The sequence below is a fragment of the Bicyclus anynana genome, chromosome 19 (genome assembly GCF_947172395.1).
Source record: "Bicyclus anynana chromosome 19, ilBicAnyn1.1, whole genome shotgun sequence".
Taxonomy (NCBI): domain Eukaryota; kingdom Metazoa; phylum Arthropoda; class Insecta; order Lepidoptera; family Nymphalidae; genus Bicyclus; species Bicyclus anynana.
In genome coordinates, this window is record NC_069101.1 from 704885 (window position 1) to 725848 (window position 20964).

Here is a 20964-nt window from a genome sequence, read left to right on the forward strand (position 1 = left end):
CGTGTGCAGTAAAAAGCCTCAAACTACCCTCTTGCTTGCTTTCCGCTATTCGAGCAATCATTGCAGCAACCATTCTGATAATTGCTGTTACAGGTTCGTTTTTAATGCACAAGTGTATTTAAAAGTGCAGTACAGCTAAAGTATACACGACGGGGAATAATGGCCTCAAAGTGCTCGCTCACTTTATTGACTCCACAGGGCACGGAGCACGGACTGAGCGAGCTTACTTTAGATTATTGAGCGTTTGTTTTGAAACACGACCTTAGTCCACGTATCTTTTAAAAATCTTTTTTAAAACTTCTTATAATATAGTATTTTTTTTAATAATTTAATAAATTTTAGTGCTATTTATACAAACTGAAGGGTCTAGTAGGCTTTGATTTTGCCGAACTTACTCGTATCAATAAATTAGTGATAACTAGGACTCTATAGGATAACTAGGATTTTTTTTTGTTCCATGTCCCTTTTTCTGTTAGTGTGAGGCCGTCAAAAATGTATTAAATACTGAACGAATAAGTCATTGCTTATATGTAGGTATTAATCCTACGAGTATATCTAATCCAAATCCTAGCTATTCAGGGGACCCCTACGGAGTTTGCTGTCCAATTTAAATCAGAGGCACATCCGAGCTATTCTCAAGGATGTCATAGCTAGTGCCTAAGCTACCGTAAAAATATAAAATAGTTCTATGACCAACATCAAAAACGTATTTTCAAAAATGATGCAGTGCGTAACCGCCCTAAACAGTGTGTGGAAGGGAGGAACATTTTATTAAAAAAAACCTTTTTTGTTTAAAAATATATTTCTCTATAGTATGAATATTATATTATGTAACTTATCATACATACATACATTACATTAGCCAACATGTCATTACTATAACTATTAGTACATAATAATGTGTATATTCACAATGGATTATTATTAATAATAAAAATAAACATTTTATATTGAACATACAAATCAATTGGAATAGCTGTCTTTGGACATTACATTTTAAAAGGTTAGAAATTATATTTATTTTTTATTCCCAAAAAGCTTTATTTTAACAGAATTGAAAATCGCAAAAAACAATTATAATTTTACTAAAAATAAAACTACCTACATTACCAATATAAAATTTACGTGCGTAATTATCTGATTTTTTTTATATTTTTTTAAAAACTTCAATTTATGACAAAAATAATAAAATTATTTATATATATATAATGGCGTTAGAATTTATTCGTAAGGCTTCTTACATGTAAATAAATATTTTTAAGTTACTATTAAGTATTGCATTTTAAACGTGTACTTATATTAACAAATTAAATGTAAAACAGACAATATTTTTAACTCACCGTGGAAAATTTTGATTGTCTGCCGAATAGATTGATATAAAATCGTACAATGAAACTATATATACCAATTTGGATATAAATCGGTTCACAAGTATGTTCGAGTATATTCCAAGTCAAAGTTTTCATGATAGAAATATTTTTAGAGCATTTAAAAAATGCACCAAATGCAATAAAGACAACCTTATTGACCTAACCTGTATTTAGTCTTTTATATTCTGAGCCATCTCATTACGCGTAAATCATGTTTCTCAATTTACTTTTTTTTTCTTTATAAGTTAGCCCTTGACTACAATCTCGCCTGATGGTAAGTGATAATGCAATCTAAGATGGAAGCAGACTAACTTGTTAGGAGGAGGATGAAAATCCACACCCCTTTCGGTTACATACTTAACAACAGCGCAAAATTACTTATTTTTATTCAGAGACACGGTTTTAGATATAAGCAGCACAAAGTAAAGGAATGTTAGCTCTTGACGCAGCAGAAAATATCAAAATAAAAGCGAAAGGTCACATTACGAAGTTGAAATTTGGCAGGGAGAGGGCGGGATTAAGGGGTCTAAGTGTCTTGTGAGTGTCCTCTAGCTATTAAACAATATACAGGGGGGTAGCACTGTGAAACCTGTTATCAATCAACCAATAATTGGAATTTATGCAGTTTATCGTATCGTAAAGTTACTGACTTGGAATTCTGCCTTCAGGAAGATGTCGGCCCTTTAACTGAGGTATTTTTATTATTATTGGCTTGACCCAATTAAGCATGTGAGAAGAACTTTATTTATAACAGATTACCAAGATTTCCGTTATGTTGTGCTATAAGGAAGAGGTTTTATTTATTTCTATTATCTTGCTATTATAAATCTATAGCCCCAATGACAAGAGCCGAATGCCTATGATTGGAACATGTGCAGGTAGATGTCGCCGGCGCCGTGCCCAGTTACCGTAAGCAGACCTGCAGCTGCTGAGCCATGAGGAAGAGCATCTTGAGGCCGGGCAGGAAGGCGGCCACGGCGGAGAAGTCCGGGCCGGTGGCCAGCGCGGTGACGGCGCTGAGGGCGCTGCCGTGGTCGTTCGCCTGCGTCAGCTGCGCGCACGTGTGGAGAGACGACAGCGCTGACTCTGATAGCTGCGGACAAATATATTGATATACTTCGTCCGCGTGGAATTTAGTTTTTCACAAATCCCTCGGTAACCATGGATTTTTCCAGAATAAAAAGTAGCCTATGTGTTAATCCATGCTATAATATATCTCAATACCAAATTTCAGCTAATTCGGTTAGGTAGAGTAGTCGAGGCGTGAAAGAGTAACAAACATTCATATCATTAAAATCATCAGTTTTCGCAAATCTCGGGAAACCATGGATTTTTTCGGGATGAAATGTAGCCTGTGTTAATCCAGAGTAAAACCCATTTCCATTTCAAATTTTAGCCAAATCGCTTCAGTAAAAATGAGGAGATCGTCCAACGAGTCGCGAAGCTAAAGTGGCAATGGGAGGGGCACATAGTTCGATTAGCCGATGTAGGTTAAGGGTCCAAGGTGCTGGTCTGGTGACTTCGCACTAGAAAGCGCAGTTTTAGTCGACCCCCTACCAGGTGGACTGACGACGTCAAGCGAGTCGCAGGGATTCGCTGGATGCAAGTGGCTCAGTATCGTGATGTTTGGAAGTCCCTACAAAAGGCCTATGTCCTGCAGTGGACGTCCATCGGCTGATATGATGATGGTGAGGTATAAACAATAAATACCAACATTTTCTATATGTACAGTGAAAACTTAACTGGCTTATTGTAATTATTAGAAAGGTAAAAACTATGTAAAATGCATAGATGTTTGTTTTTCAAATAAATGAAAAAAAAACTTATATTTTCGCTGACATCTCATCATCATCATCATCATCATCATAATTTTTGATCTGTGTCCAATATCCATGCTATGTTACTAAGCTCGAAACTTACTCAAACTTTGCGTACTTGCTTAGACTAGCTCGAACAGAGCTTATGTCGATGAATCTATAAAATTGTACTTTACTTAATACGTGATACATTTACATGACGTATTTATATTAATAAATGTATGTAAAACTTTCAAGTGTACATTGAGTATATCGACGGATGTAGTACGTACCCTATTTTCTCGCAGCATGTCGTAAAGAGTTTCCAGTCTTCTTTGAACGTCTTCCAGTTTCCTTTTCATTTGCTGAAAGAAATGGTTTTAGTTAGACGGTTAATAGAGTCAACTTTTTTTCACTACTTTTTCTTAAACCAGTTATTATATTTGTTAATTGAATGTCTAGTTTGAGGGTTTATTTATCCTTAATAAAGTATTTAATGTATAGACCGATTCTCGTTCCAGTCTGAAGTGTATGCCAATGAAATTACAGGCTAAAACCTACGCCTCGGTTTGAAGGGAAACTTGAAACGCAAAAACTCAAGATCAAGTCTAATTTGAAGACAAATCAGCAAATCTGAGTCCATATTAAGCATGGACCTCAGAGAAGCTTCAAATTCTCGTCCACTACAAAAGAAATGTCAGTTTGTACTTTATTGATTATGATAATGTTGTTGTTGGTGTTGTTGGTGGTGTTGACGAGTCGTTACCGGGTTGGCGGCGTGGTCGGAGCAGGCCGTGCGCAGCGCGTCGAACACGCTCTGCAGCACGGCGTGCGGCGCGGGCACCGGGCCCTTCGGCGCCGACGCCGGCTCTTGGGGGGCCTCCACCTGCGCACACAACGTTCGATACTGTTGTATGTAGATATGTCAATATGGGGGTCTACTTTTGTTTCGTCAAGGCGTTATGAGCGTAAGCCCCTTGATAGAAGCCCCATGCCTATGAATGGAGAGACATCGTTACTTATTTTTGTATGATAAAATGTAATGTTTCTTGCAAATAAATAATTCTGACTCAGATAGATTTTTAAATTTAACTTAAATTTTCTGTAATATTCTTTCTAATGATGACATGCATGCCAATAGAAGCAAAAAGAAGTTAAAGAATAGTTACAGTATAGATTTTAATTTAAACTGTCATATTTTGATTCTCTGCTTATATGAGTTATAACTCATCTTGAACTTGCCAAATTTGCCAAAGTTACTAACTAACACTAACATGGAAACGAACGATGTCACAACAATGTTACAGAATGTAGTTTCTAATTTTGGTACATTGCAGAAAATCTGTAGAAAAGTTCTATTTTCTTCACAATCATTTTTTTTCATTAGTTTCATTCAATACAATACCTGTTGAGGTGGATAGCCCGGCTGCATTCCAGGTGGGTACTGCTGATACTGCTGCTCGAACTGCTGGCCCGGGTACTGGTTCTGTCCCGGGAAGCCCTGGTGAGCAGGGAACTGCGCCTGTTGACTAGGGAGCTGCGTCTGGTGTGCCGGGTACTGGATATAAAGAGGAGTTTCGTATACTATTATTTTGACAAGGTAAATAATATAATAACAAGAAATCAAATAGAAAAAAAAATAAAAAATAATGTGCGTAAGGTCCGACGCACGAATGGATTTTACTCTTTCAAATCTGTCTAAATAGTGTATGTTGCCCCGCAGCAACTATGCTATGTACACTATGTACATCTCAATACCTACGCCTGAAAAGTGAAAGGTGCGCAACCGAGGAGCAGCAGGCCGTGACGTGTGCATCCTCCGACAGCATACGGTGAAAGGTGCGCAGAATAAGTTGCACACAAAAACGTAACGCTGTCAATCGTTCATCGAATTTTACTGCCCATATTTTTTACATACCGGGGGCTATATATGAAAAATCGATTCTTAAGGAGTAAACTCCAATAAAAATATCTTTGTCTTTGCATTTGATGGAACGAAAGAGAGAGCGGTGACAGTAACGGTGACAGTGACAGTGACGGGGTCGATAGGCTAGGATATGAATAAGAGCATAATAGAGACACCTGTACCTGTTCAGGCATGTACTGCGCGGGGTACACCTGCTGCGCGGGCGGCGCCAGCGGCACGTGCTGTGGCGGCTCCGCTCCGAACAGCGGGTGCGTTATGGGAGCCGGCGGCTGCGACACTTCTTGCTTCGGCTGCGGGGAACGAACATCATGTACATTCATTTTATTTGGTGATTTCTATCAGTACTTAATAAAATATGCTCTCGATCGATTCTTTTTTTGACAAGATCTATCCCATGTTATGATTAACCATATACGCAAGAGATATTATTGTGCGCAAACACAGGTGCACTCTCTATTCTCCCACTCTCATGTCAATAGAAACTACCATCGGTACAGGAGGTACAATGTCTTCTCGCAAGAAACATTTGAACAATATTGAATATTTTTAAATAATTATGTCGACAAACGAAAATAAAAACATCATGCAATAAAAAACAAAACTCAAAAACTTATGAAAAAATTAATGAAAACCATAAAACACAAGTTGTTGGGAGTTGACAATGCTCATCATTTCTAGTTCAGTTATTATTGTCAAAATAGTAAACTCATACCATACAATGATCAAATAAAATACGTGACTTTTGAAACTTTTAATCATAAAGATATGCAAGTAGTAACTGAGATCGTCAATGTCTATTCAGTTACTGAGACGTGTATTGTTTACTTATAAACATGTTTTTAAATTCATATTGTTAGTACAGATGTTGTAGCCAACTAGCGTAATTAGCCGTTCAATTAATAGCCTAGCTATTTTACTAATTAAATCCCTGAGTAACTTTCTAAATTATATTTAACAAGTCGTATACTGCCTACTTATATATTGCTATATATTAACTACTTAACCTTAATTTATTAGTTTAACAATCGCAACAACATGGCAGAAACCTAAGATAACTATGGCTTATTTTTTTAATGGCACCAAGAAATTTTCTGAAATACTGTCATTACAATTGTCTGGTCAATTAAAAAAAGTCATATTACTATCTTGTAGACAATATTTTCCTTTCCCCTAAAAAGGCGAAAACCTTGTACTAAAAATTAGATATTAAACCGGTTTGGAACCCAGTTTATTAACCATGACGAGTCCGTTCGCCCATCTGTAAGTTTGAATGGCTGAAAGAGCTATCGCGGTTTAGTAAAAAAGCTAGGCTTTAAGCTAGTTGTTACACATGTGTCGGTCATGTATTGAAATGGTATGTCAGCATGCGACACCAACCACGCTCGCGGTACCTCCTGTCGGCGCGCTATAGCGAGCCCCCACTGACGCGTGCCGGCGTGCAGCGCTGACATGTCTTCGTGGCTAAATTGCTGACGTCACATTTTCAAAAAGAAAACACTTTACATTCAACTAGGAAAATATTGAAAAGGTCTGAAGTCTGGTCCCTTAACCGTCCCTTAACCGTGCTTTATTCGCTTAGCTGTTTGATTGAATGGATGTATATCAAAAAGCTACCACAATTCATGGCGCGTGCATATGTATTCGTGGCTAAATTGTTGACTTTACATTACCAAAAAGAAAACAGTTTTAACACGACTGGGACTCCTACAAATTGTCTTTTTTTCTCATTGACACATAGAGTCTTGTATGATGTTCTGAAATCTTTGGGATATCTTCAAATAAAGAGTGAATATTCTAAGCAAGCGTGTCTCATCTTAGACGACATTTACAGTTACATTCAGGTAAGATCGTGATTAAACGCAACCGGAAATATCGCTATCTCGTTAATTGCGTTGGTACGAAAGAGATGGCCTGAACACCGAAAATTTTGTCTCTTTCGCTTCACTGGTCACATGTTAGCACCATAGAAATTCATTCATAAGAGACACCAAGTTTAAGTAGGACGCGATTGTTATTTTTATTATTTTCAGTGAATTAACAATAACTTTGTAGAGAAGCAAGCAACAGAAAACCAAAGTGATATACCTAAAGCAGCAAACAAGTGTAGTTATGCGAATATATAATTTATATTGAATAATAAATACCTATAGTCAGATCGGGTAGGTATTTTAAACAATGTAAATAAACAAAAACAGCTGACTCAGGGGTGCTCAACATTTTACTACAGCATTATTTACGAATATTGTCATGAAATAAAACTTCCTTTGATAACCAATATTTTTTTTATTCTATATTCCTATATCCTGTTATTTATCTAACAGATAATGTTTCACTTATATTCAGGGTTCCGTAGTCAATAAAGAACCCTTATAGTTTTGTTTTTTATTATGTATAAGCAAGCATAAGGTATCCTCGACATATTTAAACACATTAATCAAAACGGTTTTCTCGGAGGACGATAAGGGTGATAGCTTCGTACGTTTCTTTTTTGGTGACGGAAACGATAGCAATGCGGAATAACTGCTCCGGCTAGTACCAGGCTCCGCTTCACTCATTTTCGTACTAAACTAAATAAAATTAATAAATAAATTAATTAAACAAATAAAAAACCCGACTGCCTATATGATACAAAAACTGAAAAGAAAAAAAACAAGTTCAGTCCAGAAGTGTAGAAAAAAATTAGAAAACAGTCGGGACCTATTATATTGAATATAATGATTTACGTCTACATTTTTTAATAGGTCCCCACTTTAGTTTAATCAGTTTTTGTATCATTTATGCAGTCGGGTTATTCGTTTATTTAATTATTTTATTTCATAATTTTTAGTTAGATAGATGGTGAATTTCGGATTTATTTGTTACGTTTGTTACAAAGTACGATAGTGTATACCTACGTCCAATCGAAGATAAGTAAATATTCAAAAAAATCTACGGAACCCTCGGTGGGCGAATCCAACTCGCACATGTCGAGTTTTATAATCAATATATTTAATTTAGTCTATTTAAGGTATTTTATAACTACACTTCATAAACCTTATAGTCGTCCGCCTCGCGTATTATGTATATACAATTAATAAATAACGTTTTTCTAATTGTAGTTTTTTTTTGGCCATTATATACCATTTTGAAATTCTCACAAAAAGCCCTTGAATTTGATTCCCTTGTTGCAATATTTAAAAAAAAATCACCTCGATTCTATAGCATCTCACAGTCGTCTTGTTGGTTTTTTTTTAATTTCACCTATCTAAGAACACTTGGGTTATTAAAACAAATCTAAGGATATCTGAATTACGTAAATCCGTTCAGCGGTTTCGAAGATATGAGGTAATAAATAATACATACAAGATACGCGCGAAAAACAAACAACAAATAAACAATAATTAACAACAACAACGAAACGAGAACAAAACGAAATAATAAAAATTACAAAGGAAGAAAATACGCCCAACAGTCTGGATTTAGTTAACGAATACTGTGAGGTAGGAGTATTAGTCACAGACAACAAATAAAGTAGTGTTTTGTGCTGTGAAGTGTGTGTGTGTGAAATGTCAAATCTTCTTTCACTTAATAACACAAAATCAAAAAATTAATCATAGTATAGGGTATTTCTGCAATAAATGAAAGGTAAAATTCACATTAAAATAAAAGAAAACATCTTCTTTTGATATGAAAATACGACATTTATAAAAATTATTAAAGTTATTATTTAATTTTATAAATGCACATTTAATACCCATAAAACTCAATATCTTTATTTTTCATAATGGTTTGTGACTCATGTCTGCTTGGGTTCTTTTTATGTCGTTTGTATTGTTTTTGTGCAAACTCTATATATTTAACATAGAGGAATTAGAAATGGAAATGCATCGCACCCAAATGCAGCAACAAAATTGTCTGTCGTTTTTTGAAAGGGACGAGGTAAACTCAGTCATTGAAAATATTTAACAAGAATAAATAATAAAATATTTAACAAGAATAATATAATCTGTACACAGAACGTTAAATTAATGGATTGATGTTCTGTTCGTTCGCTCGTTAGAAGAATAGAATCGATTTTTCTTTTAGATATTGTTTTTATTACAAATTTATTATAAATTATAATTATGTTTTTGACGACCTCCGTGGCGCACTGGTACGCGCGGTGGATTTACAAGACGGAGGACCTAGGTTCGATCCCCGGCTGGGCCGATTGAGAATTTCTTAATTGTGCCAGGTCTGGCTGGTTACCACCCTACCTACAAAACGTATCGCTAAGCGATTTAGCGTTCCGGTATGATGTCGTGTAGAAATCATACCGTCCATCTTAGATTGCATCATCACTTACCATCAGGTGAGACTGAAATCAAGGGCTAACATGTAAAGAATAACAAAAATAAAATAGAAATATTTTCAAATTGAACGTCACGTCATCTTTTACTGAATTAGAAGTTGTTGGCCGTTTTTTATGCCATTGAACTACTTACTACACAAACCGGAATATTTAGGGAGTTTTTTAGACGATGAAAACGATTACAACAATGAAACATCGATACAATCGAACAATCTAACGCGTTTGTTAGTTTTTTTACACGCGTTAGCCGCTCAACTATCCCAGTCGATTTTACAAACACTTCTAAATGCCCCGCTCTATATAGATAGATCGTTGATTCTTTGACAGAGAGGTAACGTCTTGCGAGGTAGGTCCTTCTATTATTGGTCCGAGATAATTAATTTATTGTTTGTGAATCCGGGCTCAAAAGGGTTAGAACCCAGAGCCGTAAAGCTTATTATTAAAAATACAATGTATGTGAATCGAAACGAAAAGTGTCGCCCTAAAAGAACCTTTTTGAGAAGTGATATGGTTGTGTAAAAAGCCTAAAGTTGTGGACTATATGCAAATATATAAGAGTTATTATTAGCAAGCAATAGTATAAAATTCTTAATACAACAAGATTTTAAAAACAATACTGTTTGTAGCTCCGCGTTTATTTTACAAAATCAACCTCTCACAAGACTAAGTAATATATTCATATGTATATATGTAAAACCAAGTCGTGTTAGTACACGAACCCACAAACTATATGCTGAGAATGCCTGAGTATACCAAGTTGGCAGAAATATAGTCCACAATAGCACAAAGGCTACTTTTCCGATTTTCATACGCGTATAGAATCTACATGGATAGGACAACCGCCGAGTATAGCTAGTTTTTTTTTTTATTCTTTACAAGTTAGCCCTTGACTACAATCTCACCTGATGTTAAGTGATGATGCAGTCTGAGATGGAAGCGGGCTAACTTGTTAGGGGGAGGATGAAAATCTACACCCCTTTCGGTTTCAACACGGCATCGTACCGGAACGCTAAATCGCTTGGCGGTACGTGTTGCCGTTAGGGTGGTAACTAGCCACGGCCGAAGCTTCCCACCAGCCAGACTTGGACTAATTAAGAAAATCTCAATCTGTCCAGCCGGAGATCGAACCCAGGACCTCCGTTTTGTAAATCCACCGCGCATACCACTGCGCCACGGAGGCCGTCAAAAAGTATTTTATAGTAGTAGTATTTTATAGAATTTAACATAATTTAGTATATTCACCTTGTTTTTAGCGGTCATCATTGGGGGGTCGTTCCACCCGGGCGGGACAGGCTTGGCCGGCGTGGCTGCGACCGCCGGCTCTATGTTCTGGTTGCCATAGTAACCGCCGTTGAGCGTCGAGCTCATTGGGTTCAACTGTGGAGCTTGGTGAGGGTTTAACGGATTCATTGGATTCATATGACCCAACTGAGAATTCTGGTTTGACATTGGATTTAATGTGTTAATTGGGTTAATGGGATTCGATGGGTTCATCTGATTGATGGGGTTCGAATTGATGGGTGCAAAGTTGTGGCTAGGTACGCTGGGTGGGAATTGGTCTGGTAAGGGGCTGTTGTAGCCGAATGTGGGCTGTGATTGTATGGGGTTGTTGAAACTGTATTGGTTGTAGAGAGGCGCCGACTGTACCGATGGGTCCACTTTGTACTTAGACCGCCCAGGTTTGCCACCTACAAAACATTAAAAAACATAGTATACTAATTATTGTACTCCTACATTAATATGTCAAGTAATCTTTCCTATTTTTATTATAACTTTAAATAGTTTAAAAAACTAGAAAACACGCACTAAAAATTACAAATACTGAATTTAAGTCACGTGACTACTTTTTTCGTATTCCTGACAGCAGACCCTTTCATTTGATATTCATATCATGGGGGTGGATTTCAAACAGCCAGTCCGCCATCTTGGGGAGGCGGCCATATTGGATTTGTAATGACGTTTCTTAGGTAGTCATGTATTGTCATCAGCACTCAAAGTGTGTGCAAAATTTCATCCTAATCGAAGACCGAATTTTCCGAAACCGACCGATATTAAATTAAGAAAGAAGATTTGATTTTCTTACATAAATAGTTACAAGTGAAGCTAATGTAAGCGTGTTAAAAATAAATATTTGTTTAAAATTATAACTTTTTAAAAGTTTAATCGATTTTAATAGTATAAACAAGTCATACCGGGCTGCGACGAGACACTGGACGGCCGCGGCGGCATGTTGTTGGCATTCCACCCAGCCGCTTCAGTTGGTTGAGCTGTAGTTAAAAAAATAATTAGTAATCTATTTGAATCCTTAAACTTCCATTTAGTAATTATTATTATTTTCATAGTTCTTAACTTAGGTTAATTACTGCGCTATTTGGCACGTCCTAACATTTCAGATTTGGTTGGAACGTACTAGCTTCAAAGAGATGCTACAAATGCTACAATTTCGTGGTGCCATTTTTGAATCGCCAAGAATCTATTACCGATGAAATTGTCAATTGAGACCTGTACCTACCTACACAGATTAAAGAAGTAATCTGAATGCTATACCAAAGGTTAAAACTCCGAACATGTCAAGAATCATGACATCCTCTTAGTCATGTAATTTGGTTTGTTTACAGAAACCGTAAGAGGCACGAGAGGAATAATATACTTGTGCATCTTCCAAGTAAACCTGCTTCTATCTGACACTCACTTAACATCAGGTGTGATTGCAGTCAAGGGCTTTCTTGTCAAAGATTAAAATTGAATAATCATATGTCTCTAGGACTCGTAAAAAACGCTTTGCGTCTTTTAATATACGCACGCTAGGATTTGGAATGCCCTTCCCAAGTCTGTGTTTCCTGAATCTTATAACTTGGGTATCTTCAAAAAAAGTGAATAGGCACCTTCTAGGAAAGCGTATCCCATCTTAGACTGTATCTACACTTACCATCAGGTTAGATCATCGATTCCCTGGCGGGGGTCTACGTTAACGTGACATAAAAATGGGGGTTCATAATTCGTGAGCGGGGTCCACGAATATTTATCTACTTTCTTACCGAATGGGGAGTTTTCTAAATAAAATAATTTGTGAATTGATTGATTCCTTGTGCTGTGAGTAGATATCAAAATTTAAAATTGGCTGAAATAACTTTTTCTCTGGACAATAATTTCACTTTTTGTCATCTACTCACAGCATAATAAATTAACCATTCTCACTTTTTTTTAAACTGTTATTTCGTGGTGACTGTTGGTTCAGCTGCAACGAAAATTTCTATAGGTGAATCTAATTACGTTTTTTGTCGAATGTTTGGATAGAAATTTAGCAGGGAGTCCATAGGAACCAGTTAAATTAGAAAGTGGTCTGTGAAAAAAAAGTTTGGGATTCTCTGGATTAGATCAAGGTCACACGCGAGCCTATTAGCATAAAAAAAAATGAAAAAATAAAAAGAAAGTCTTCGGAGTATAGATAGTTACCTGTGTTGTACGCGTTGGTGTGGTCGTTGTGCGCGAACTGTGCGCGCGACTGCGACTGCGAGCTGACGGTGCGCGAGCGCGCCGCTGCCGGCTGCTGGAACATACGGACTTGGGTCACTGATCATTTGTTGGCTTTATTTACAGTTATTATGGCAATACATACACCAAATGTTATCGCCGCGTTGCAACGACTTGCGGTACGGAAGTCTTCAGTGTGCTCGTGGCGTTCGAGCCGACCACATCTCTTGTTGTGTAATTCTTTAGGGGTTACTTGGGATAGGCGGGGAGAGTGTGACTTGAGTGGAAAAGGGCAGTGTTTGTTAACAGTCAAAAGGTACCTTTAACCCTACACACAACGTTTTTAAGTGCGTGACTCAAGGTCTCACTGCCATTCTAGGGTCTTATTTTGGTTACAGTTTGATTTGTTAATTGAGTTGTCCTGGCAAATGTTGTAAAACATGCCCTTTGTTCGACATTAGTTTTCTTATTTTTGTAATCACTTTTGAGTCCGCTAAAACAAACAGCATTGTGCATTGTGTTTGATCTGATACGAACATCTGAACCGCATTTATTTACTTAAGCGATGGATTTGCAGCTTTTACTTTAACCCATGCTAGATATGATAGTAAATAACGAAAGGGGTTTTGATCTCATCAAGTCCTACCTGTGCGTGCGCCTGCGCCTGCAGGCCCAGCGCCACGGCCAGCCGCTGGCTGAGCTCAGTGGAGGAGCCCTGCACGGCGGCCAGCGCGCTCTGCAGGCAGCCCTGCGCCGCCAGCCGCGCGCCGTACTCGCTCAGCAACGTCTCCAACTTGCCGCCCGCCTGTGGAGATCGGCTCACGTCAGTCCTGGTCAGCCAGCTAAGCTTCTGAGTGAGCTTGGCCGACAGGAGATATATATATATATATATATATATATATATATATATATATATATATATATATATATATACACATATATCTGCAAGACAGCTTCACACTGTTGAGGTACCAAACAAGATGGTGACGCGAACTATCAATTCGTGCATTACGCTGGAGACGAACAGAAATATAAACGACAGATTTTGTTTTTTTCTCAACTTTTGAATGTTTTCTAAAAGAGTATGTAATGTCGACCCTCAGCAGGACACAAGTATCTTGTAAGGACGTAAAACACCACGGCTTGTGCCGCTTGCATCCAGCGGCTCCTTACAACCAGCTTGTCGTCGCTGGTAATGGAGAAGGTGACCCACATTACGCTCTTAGTTTATTATTTACCAATAATTACGAAGAAATGATGCAAAGCAATGAAAAGGTACATTTTCGTTTTGTATTTTTTTTTTGCGGAACTTCGCACATTAGGCAGCCAAATAATAATAAGCAGCCAAAGCCACCAAAAGTGGTAAGGAGTGGTGACCTGTACAGGGCGGCCCCTGGCGGCGGCGGCGGCGCGGGTGAGCAGCGCCAGCTCGGTGCTGCGCGCCAGCGCGTGCAGGTCACGCGCGGCCGCCAGCGCGCGCGCCGCTAGCGCGTCCCCGTGCGCCGCGCACACGTAGCACAGCGCGCCCGCCGCGCGCAGCGCCGCGTCCGCCTCCGCCGACAGCTTGTCGCCGAGCATCTCTGACATAGTCAATTGAAGCTAACGTTAATTCGCGAAAGTTCATAATGAACAGTTAAAGACTCATGTGATTTATTATTCTCCCGCTAGCCACCCGACGAATACAACAATTTTTTTCTTATCTACTCAGTTTAAATTATGTTTTAGTTAACGGATTATAGTTTAAAAAATGTGTTGAATCCCCGGGAAATTCAATAATACTAAAACATTCTCATTATTATTAAATCGAAAATTACTGAGAGGTAAATTTTAACGTGACCAAGTTCAGACAAGCAATAAAAATGAGTCTTCGACATTAAAATGGTGTTGTTTTAAAATGTTTTAAATAAGTACCTCAGACGTTTTAAAAGTTTATTTTGCAGAAAATATTTTTTCATTTAGGTATTTCACTTAAATCATTTTAGTATTTCACTTTTATCATTGTCTTGTTATTTCAGTAATTTCCCTGAAATATATTCCCTATAGCAGTCTTAAAATGATCTCTCACCGCAGTAATGTGCCAGACTCTCCCCCTCGCAGTGCGTGACCAAGGCCGCGAGAGTGTCCCTCCAGCTCGCGGGGGCGGCCGCCTGGATCAGCGTGTCCCATTTTGACCTCAACAGAGTCCCGGACACCAGAGACACGGGGTCCGATGCTGTTTTGTTGAGGTGGTACTTCTGCACTTTGTATAGTAGCTCTTGGCTGCCTGAATACAAACAAACAAAGTGTTAAAAAGAGCCCCCAGTTATTGAACAACAAACTGAAAATCTGTCAGAAACATAAAGTGGATGACAAAAACACAAAAGACCTGAGAAGTGGTTAATTTATGTGCCGAAGAAATACCAGCAAAATAACTCCATAACCTACTCGTACCTAAAAACTTTGGCCTCAATAGAGCTGCAGCAAGTTTTATATTAGATTTTTTTGAAATTCATGGGTGGAGGTGGTCACGACCCCTATACGTGAGGAAAACGACTGAAAGAGGATAACAGGGAAAACAGCACAAACGAAGAAGACTCTGCTCGGAGTTTTGCCCTCTGCCACACGACCGACTCGACACCCGTACGGTGAATCCTTGGAATGCTGAAATATTCGTTTTTCTCTATTTTAAGTTATAGTGAACATTACCCAGGGAGGCGATGATGAGTGCGTCCGCTATCCTCTGCGCCTCCAGGCACAGCTCCACGGCCTCCTCCAGGTTGCCGCACACCAGCGCGCGACATATCGTACTCGTCGAATCTGGAGAGTTTCAATGTATTACAAAACTTCTAGCAGAAACACATCAGTTTCACTATTAACAACCCATATTCAGCTCCCTTGTGAGTCTCGTCTCAGAATTAGTTGTTCAGGATAATAATCGATTGTCATGTCACTGTCCACGATTGTCAGGTGTGCAGGTTTCCTCATGATTTTTTTACTTCCAATTAACAATAATTGAATTCAGATGACTAACAGGTGTCGTGTCAAGACTGTTTATTTTTAATTTTAATAACTGATTTATATATTTAGCTATTCTTGGCCAAAACTAACGGATCGTTTACACTGAAAAACTATAGTTTTCAGTATCTGAGTAGTTTTGGACTTTGAAATATGTATGAGGGTATTTCATTAAATTTAGGTGTGAATGTTATTTGGATTTTACGAAAATTAGCAGTCTATTATAATTTTTTCATAATTATGGTCTTAATTATTAGGATCATGTGGTATTATAAATATTTAATTTTTTTGCAATAGTGTCATCGGGGATCATATTTTCAAACATATCTGTGTCTTCAACAGATATATTTTGTGAAACGCTAGAAGACTTATAAAATTAATACATACATACTACGAAAATATTAATAGAATTAAAGTTACCCCAAACGAAGACAACAATTAACTTTATCGTTCATTATAATATCATGATGGTCTTTTGTACATGTTGACTGTTTTGTTGATCTCACCTTCACCATTAGGAATGACGACATTGGCGACCGTCGGCTCCAAATCCACGCTTGCAAGTTTCCTCTCGATCAGTGTGGAATCCTGTAGATTCGTTTAAAAATTTGCATCACACCACGTTGCAATGTATGTTTTTCAATACGGGATGGAATTATTGTATTACTTTCACACCGTACTTTCCGATCCCTTAGATATATATGGTGATAAAATATAGTCTGTTACTCGCAGGTAGCTAGTCAATGTAGAAATGTTTTGGTAGTTTAAACGTGAAAGCGTAATAATTAAAACTGACATTTGCATTTGTAAAATCAGTTAGGATAAGTTCTTCTGTGAAGATGGAAGAGGAATCTTACTATAGAAGACTACAACCAACCTTACAAACGACTTTTATACTTTTTGAGGCGATACCTAATATCACCAACTTGTGCACGCAATAGGCCTAAGATGCGCACGACGACATATATCAAGACGGGAAGTAGACAAATGATGATCAATAGCGACGGAATCGGAAATACTGTTCTTTCTTTCCTCCAGACGCAATTTGACGGACAGCGATATTGGAAAATATTTAGTCTTTACCTGTTCTTGAACTATGTCATGGCACGCATCTTAGACATACAGGTAGACTAACATGCGACCAAACGTCGTATCTCGTGTAGATTAATAGACAAATGCCAACCAATAGCGGCGCAACCGGAAATTCCCATCTCTTTCGTTGCATTGAAACAAAAGCGATGGGAATGGGACTACTCCGCTGCCATTTTGTCTTAATCCCTTCACAGGATATGATATGTCGTTGGTCACATGCTAGGCTTACAGGTGAGGACTTACCGAGAGGTCAGTGCTGGTGTCAGTGGATAGTTCGGCCTCCGTCTCAGTGCTTTCCCCCTGCGCAGTTAGTGAGCGGAGTTAGACATTAGTGCGATATGTACAATGTACAGTAGGACTAGCATGCGTCAGTGACATAATCTCGTAAAGAGAAAAAGAGATTGACGACCAATAACGGCGGAGTAGAAATGTCGCTCTCTCTCTCTCTTGTTCCGACACAAAGAAAGAGCTATATTTGTGTTTCCACCGCTATTGGTCAATACTGCTTTTTCTCTCGTCTCAAGATAAGTCGCTGTACGCATTTTAGGCCTACTGTTATTAGTTTCTGAGACCAGGGTGCTATGCGGACAACAGTGTAAGTACTCAAGCAGAACGGAGATTAGAAAAGAAAGATTATTTCAAATTTGTTAAAGATATGAAATTAAACTTCCAGCTAAACTATTAAAGCTATTAAACTGAGGACAATAGTTTTCTTTTTAGATAAAATTCCCTAAAAAAGAATCATTGAAATATTAAGGGCAAGAAATAAGGGACCATTGAACGAAGTGGTTCAGTTCTCTATATTTATACAGGTCAAATATTTTCAAGCGATTGAAGTGAAAAGGAAGGTTCAAGATGGAGTAAAAATTAAGTCTGTAGGTTTGTTGATACCATAAAATCATACGATAATAATGTCAAGTGAGTTGTTAAAGAACAGAAACAGAATAGTTAAAGAATACAAAAGTAATTAATAAATTTAACACAAAGTTTATACAAACCAAATGGCTTGAAACTCTACTATATAATTAGTCACCAGTATACTTGAAATTTTGACATTTGCCATAAATGCTCCTGCATTTGTCAGGGTACGAAAGGACACTTACTCTGCTAAGTCCGGCCTGGCCAGGCACGCGCGCTTCACCGGCCTGACTCTTGAACTTTGACGGAATCTCGTCCTGTTTGAAACCTAAACACATAATGGATAACGCTGTAGGAACGAAAAACATTAAAATATGTCTGTGAATGCTGGCTAACAAATGGTTTTTTGGTTTCAATAGCACAAGCCTCCGTTGCTGAATCACTCTAAATAATTTAAAGTATAACAACTATACCCTCTGTTCAATCATGCTGCCTCTAAATACTACCGTTAGATGTACGAGTGGTGTACTCAGACCAATTATAGAAGGACCTGTATCGCACTCAGTCACGAAAAACATTGTCTGTCATAATCTGAGGAAAACGAGCTAAGATTTTGTATATATCTTAATATTAAACTAGAAGTTTTTGCCCGTTTTTTACACAATCCAATTATACAAAAATGTATTTTTCTTTAACCGACGAACACGATTACAACTATTTAACATCGATTCTATAGAACAGTTTTTATAATCGCATTAGATCGTTGATCATATACTTTGACAGAAAAGTAACGTCTAGCGAGGCAGGTCCTATAGAATAATTGGTCTGAGGTGGTGTATGTGGTAATGTGCAATGGACGATATTGAACAGGGGTGCGATACCGCTACTTTACACACAAAATGAAAATGCCACTAACAACGAAGTTGCCATGGAAACCAACGATGTCACAGCGCTGTAACTTTACGGAATGCAGGGGCTGGTAGGAAAGGCCACCAAGACTCACCAAGTAGGTTGAGGACTTCACTCCTGAACGAGGACAAGAAGTTGGCTCGCAGGAAGAACCACGTGTACCGCTCGTGCTGGTCTGTGGCCGCGTCGCCCTTCTCGCGACAGTACCTGGGACATAATAGTATTAAATAAATTGAACAAATTTGAAAACATGTGGATGTGTAGGATCACATACAAACACACAGGTACGTTTTATGTTGAATGCGTACCTAAGAAGATAAACAATAGTAAAAGGAGGATGGCGAAAGTGGGATTCACACTCAGAGGTGTCGTACACTGATACATTTGTATTAATTAAAACTATTATTTTATAAGATGTTTGTAAAAAAAATATAGAGATTTTACAGAATGGGAATCAAGATTACTTCTATACTTAGCACAGCTACTTGGTGCCTGAGACCGAAACCTTGTCTTATTTATAAAGCAATCACGCAGTTGCATATAAGCGGCGATGTTTTTCAGTATAAAATTCACATTTACTGGTATGAATAGATAGGGTACCTTCTAATTTTAAGGTATATCTCTTTTCTCCCTGCTTTTCAAGATTGGTTACCATTTAATTTTTTCTTAGTTTAATCACGATTAACAACTATTCATGGGTTTCCATTATGTACGCTACTTCTATCTGCTAGTCCCAAATTACATGCAACCTCGCCATTCTCCTTTTAAATATTTTAGACATGAATTTAATAAATTCTTACTCTGCCAATCTCTCCGCGGCTCCAGGCTCCTGACTCAGAGTGAGCGCGATGACCGAGTCCAACTCGAAAGCCTTCTCCACGATCTCCGGCTCGCTCACTACCTGCGATGTTAAAATATTTCATCACCAAAGTTTGTTAGTTTGATGAGGACAGACGGTATTTCTACATTTATTATGACATCAGGCGAAAATTATTCGTGTTTCACATACCTGACTGATGTAGACAAGTTTTTGAGATCCCTCCTCTTGCGGACATTTGTCGAACGTCACTAGTTTCCCACCAAACTGCAAACATAAAACAAATGACTGATGAAATACCATACAATGATTTTATTATATTAAACTAGCGGACGCCCTCGACTTCGCCCGCCTTTAGCCTTTAATTACCTCCTTAATCCAGCCCTTTCGCAAAATCCGCTCTTAGTGGACGTTTACTATTTATAAACTACCTTCCTGCAAAACTTTAAGTTTGTACGTCAACCGTTTTTTGGAATTTCGTGATGAATGAATCATTTATACAGTGTGTTATAGGAAATACCGTCCGGCCCTTAAGGGTGTACTTAGGTATCGTGTATACATTATTTTTATGCAGTCCTTATTTTTAAAGAAATACATTTTTTTCCCTGCACGAAATTAACATAAAAAAATGCAAAATTATAAAAACTTCATGGCAACACAAAAGTTGAGATAGGTTAATTATTAGTAGGCATTACTACAAAATAAAAACGCCGCCATCTATGTTTTGTGCTGCGTTTACACGTTTCTATTCAAAGCGATATTGAATGGGCAAATAAACACACAAGTACACACAACAAGGTGATGGGTTTGTCAAGGTGCTTTATCATCTTGTGCTATGTACAAGCATGCATGCGTGCTTGCATAACTCGCGTGTTGTGATGTGTGTAAACACGAAAAGTTAATTCACGCAGATGGACGATGGCAGATGAATTAATGGTTAGTGGATCATTTTCCACATTTTCCACTCCTTGAACATACATTACACCAGAAATTATCCCTTTTACTCTGGAACACAGTAATAGCTCTGTCGCAAATAGATCTACTACTACTAATTTAAGACTGCATTTTGGGCGAGTGGCTCAAGCAAACTAAACACAGCATTACAGACATCGCACGTGTCGGCGGCGGCGCAGCGTTTCAAAGACAGTGGGCGCCGAAAACGATGGTACCTACTACCTACCCTTTACGATATGCGGCGCGGCATTGTCAAAAGGCTTTCAATTTTGCCGACTTTTTTGCCACAGGTGTGTAGGTAGGAGGTAATAATCTAGATATACGTACCATAATTGATAGTACTGTGTTGTCACTTTTTAAATTTTCCAAGTTTTGGGACAATTTGTTTAAAATTAGAAACTTTATTATCACGATAAAAATACTTAATTATTGAATAATTTTTT

At 38.0% G+C, this 20964-nt stretch overlaps 1 protein-coding gene across 3 annotated transcripts in view; it reads right to left on the minus strand.

The window, feature by feature from the left end:
* Positions 1–1200: 1200 nt before the first annotated feature.
* Positions 1201–20964, minus strand: part of LOC112056436 (protein transport protein Sec31A) — a 28104-nt gene continuing 8340 nt past the window's right edge. Inside the window, exons 10-27 of one of the 3 annotated variants that reach the window (XM_052887454.1) lie at positions 19760–19834; positions 19551–19651; positions 18845–18957; positions 18087–18169; positions 17227–17283; positions 16398–16479; positions 15583–15693; positions 14963–15160; positions 14275–14477; positions 13544–13702; positions 12880–12970; positions 11616–11690; positions 10666–11111; positions 5255–5383; positions 4572–4724; positions 3933–4052; positions 3460–3531; positions 1201–2463 (exon numbers count right to left, since the gene is read on the minus strand). In XM_052887454.1, coding sequence (XP_052743414.1) covers positions 2275–2463; positions 3460–3531; positions 3933–4052; positions 4572–4724; positions 5255–5383; positions 10666–11111; positions 11616–11690; positions 12880–12970; positions 13544–13702; positions 14275–14477; positions 14963–15160; positions 15583–15693; positions 16398–16479; positions 17227–17283; positions 18087–18169; positions 18845–18957; positions 19551–19651; positions 19760–19834 — 2457 coding nt within the window. In that variant the 3' untranslated portion in view covers positions 1201–2274. Of the gene's footprint in view, positions 2464–3459; positions 3532–3932; positions 4053–4571; positions 4725–5254; positions 5384–10665; positions 11112–11615; positions 11691–12879; positions 12974–13543; positions 13703–14274; positions 14478–14962; positions 15161–15582; positions 15694–16397; positions 16480–17226; positions 17284–18086; positions 18170–18844; positions 18958–19550; positions 19652–19759; positions 19835–20964 lie in introns of all 3 variants that reach the window. The other 2 variants (XM_052887453.1, XM_052887455.1) reach the window with 2 other exon arrangements.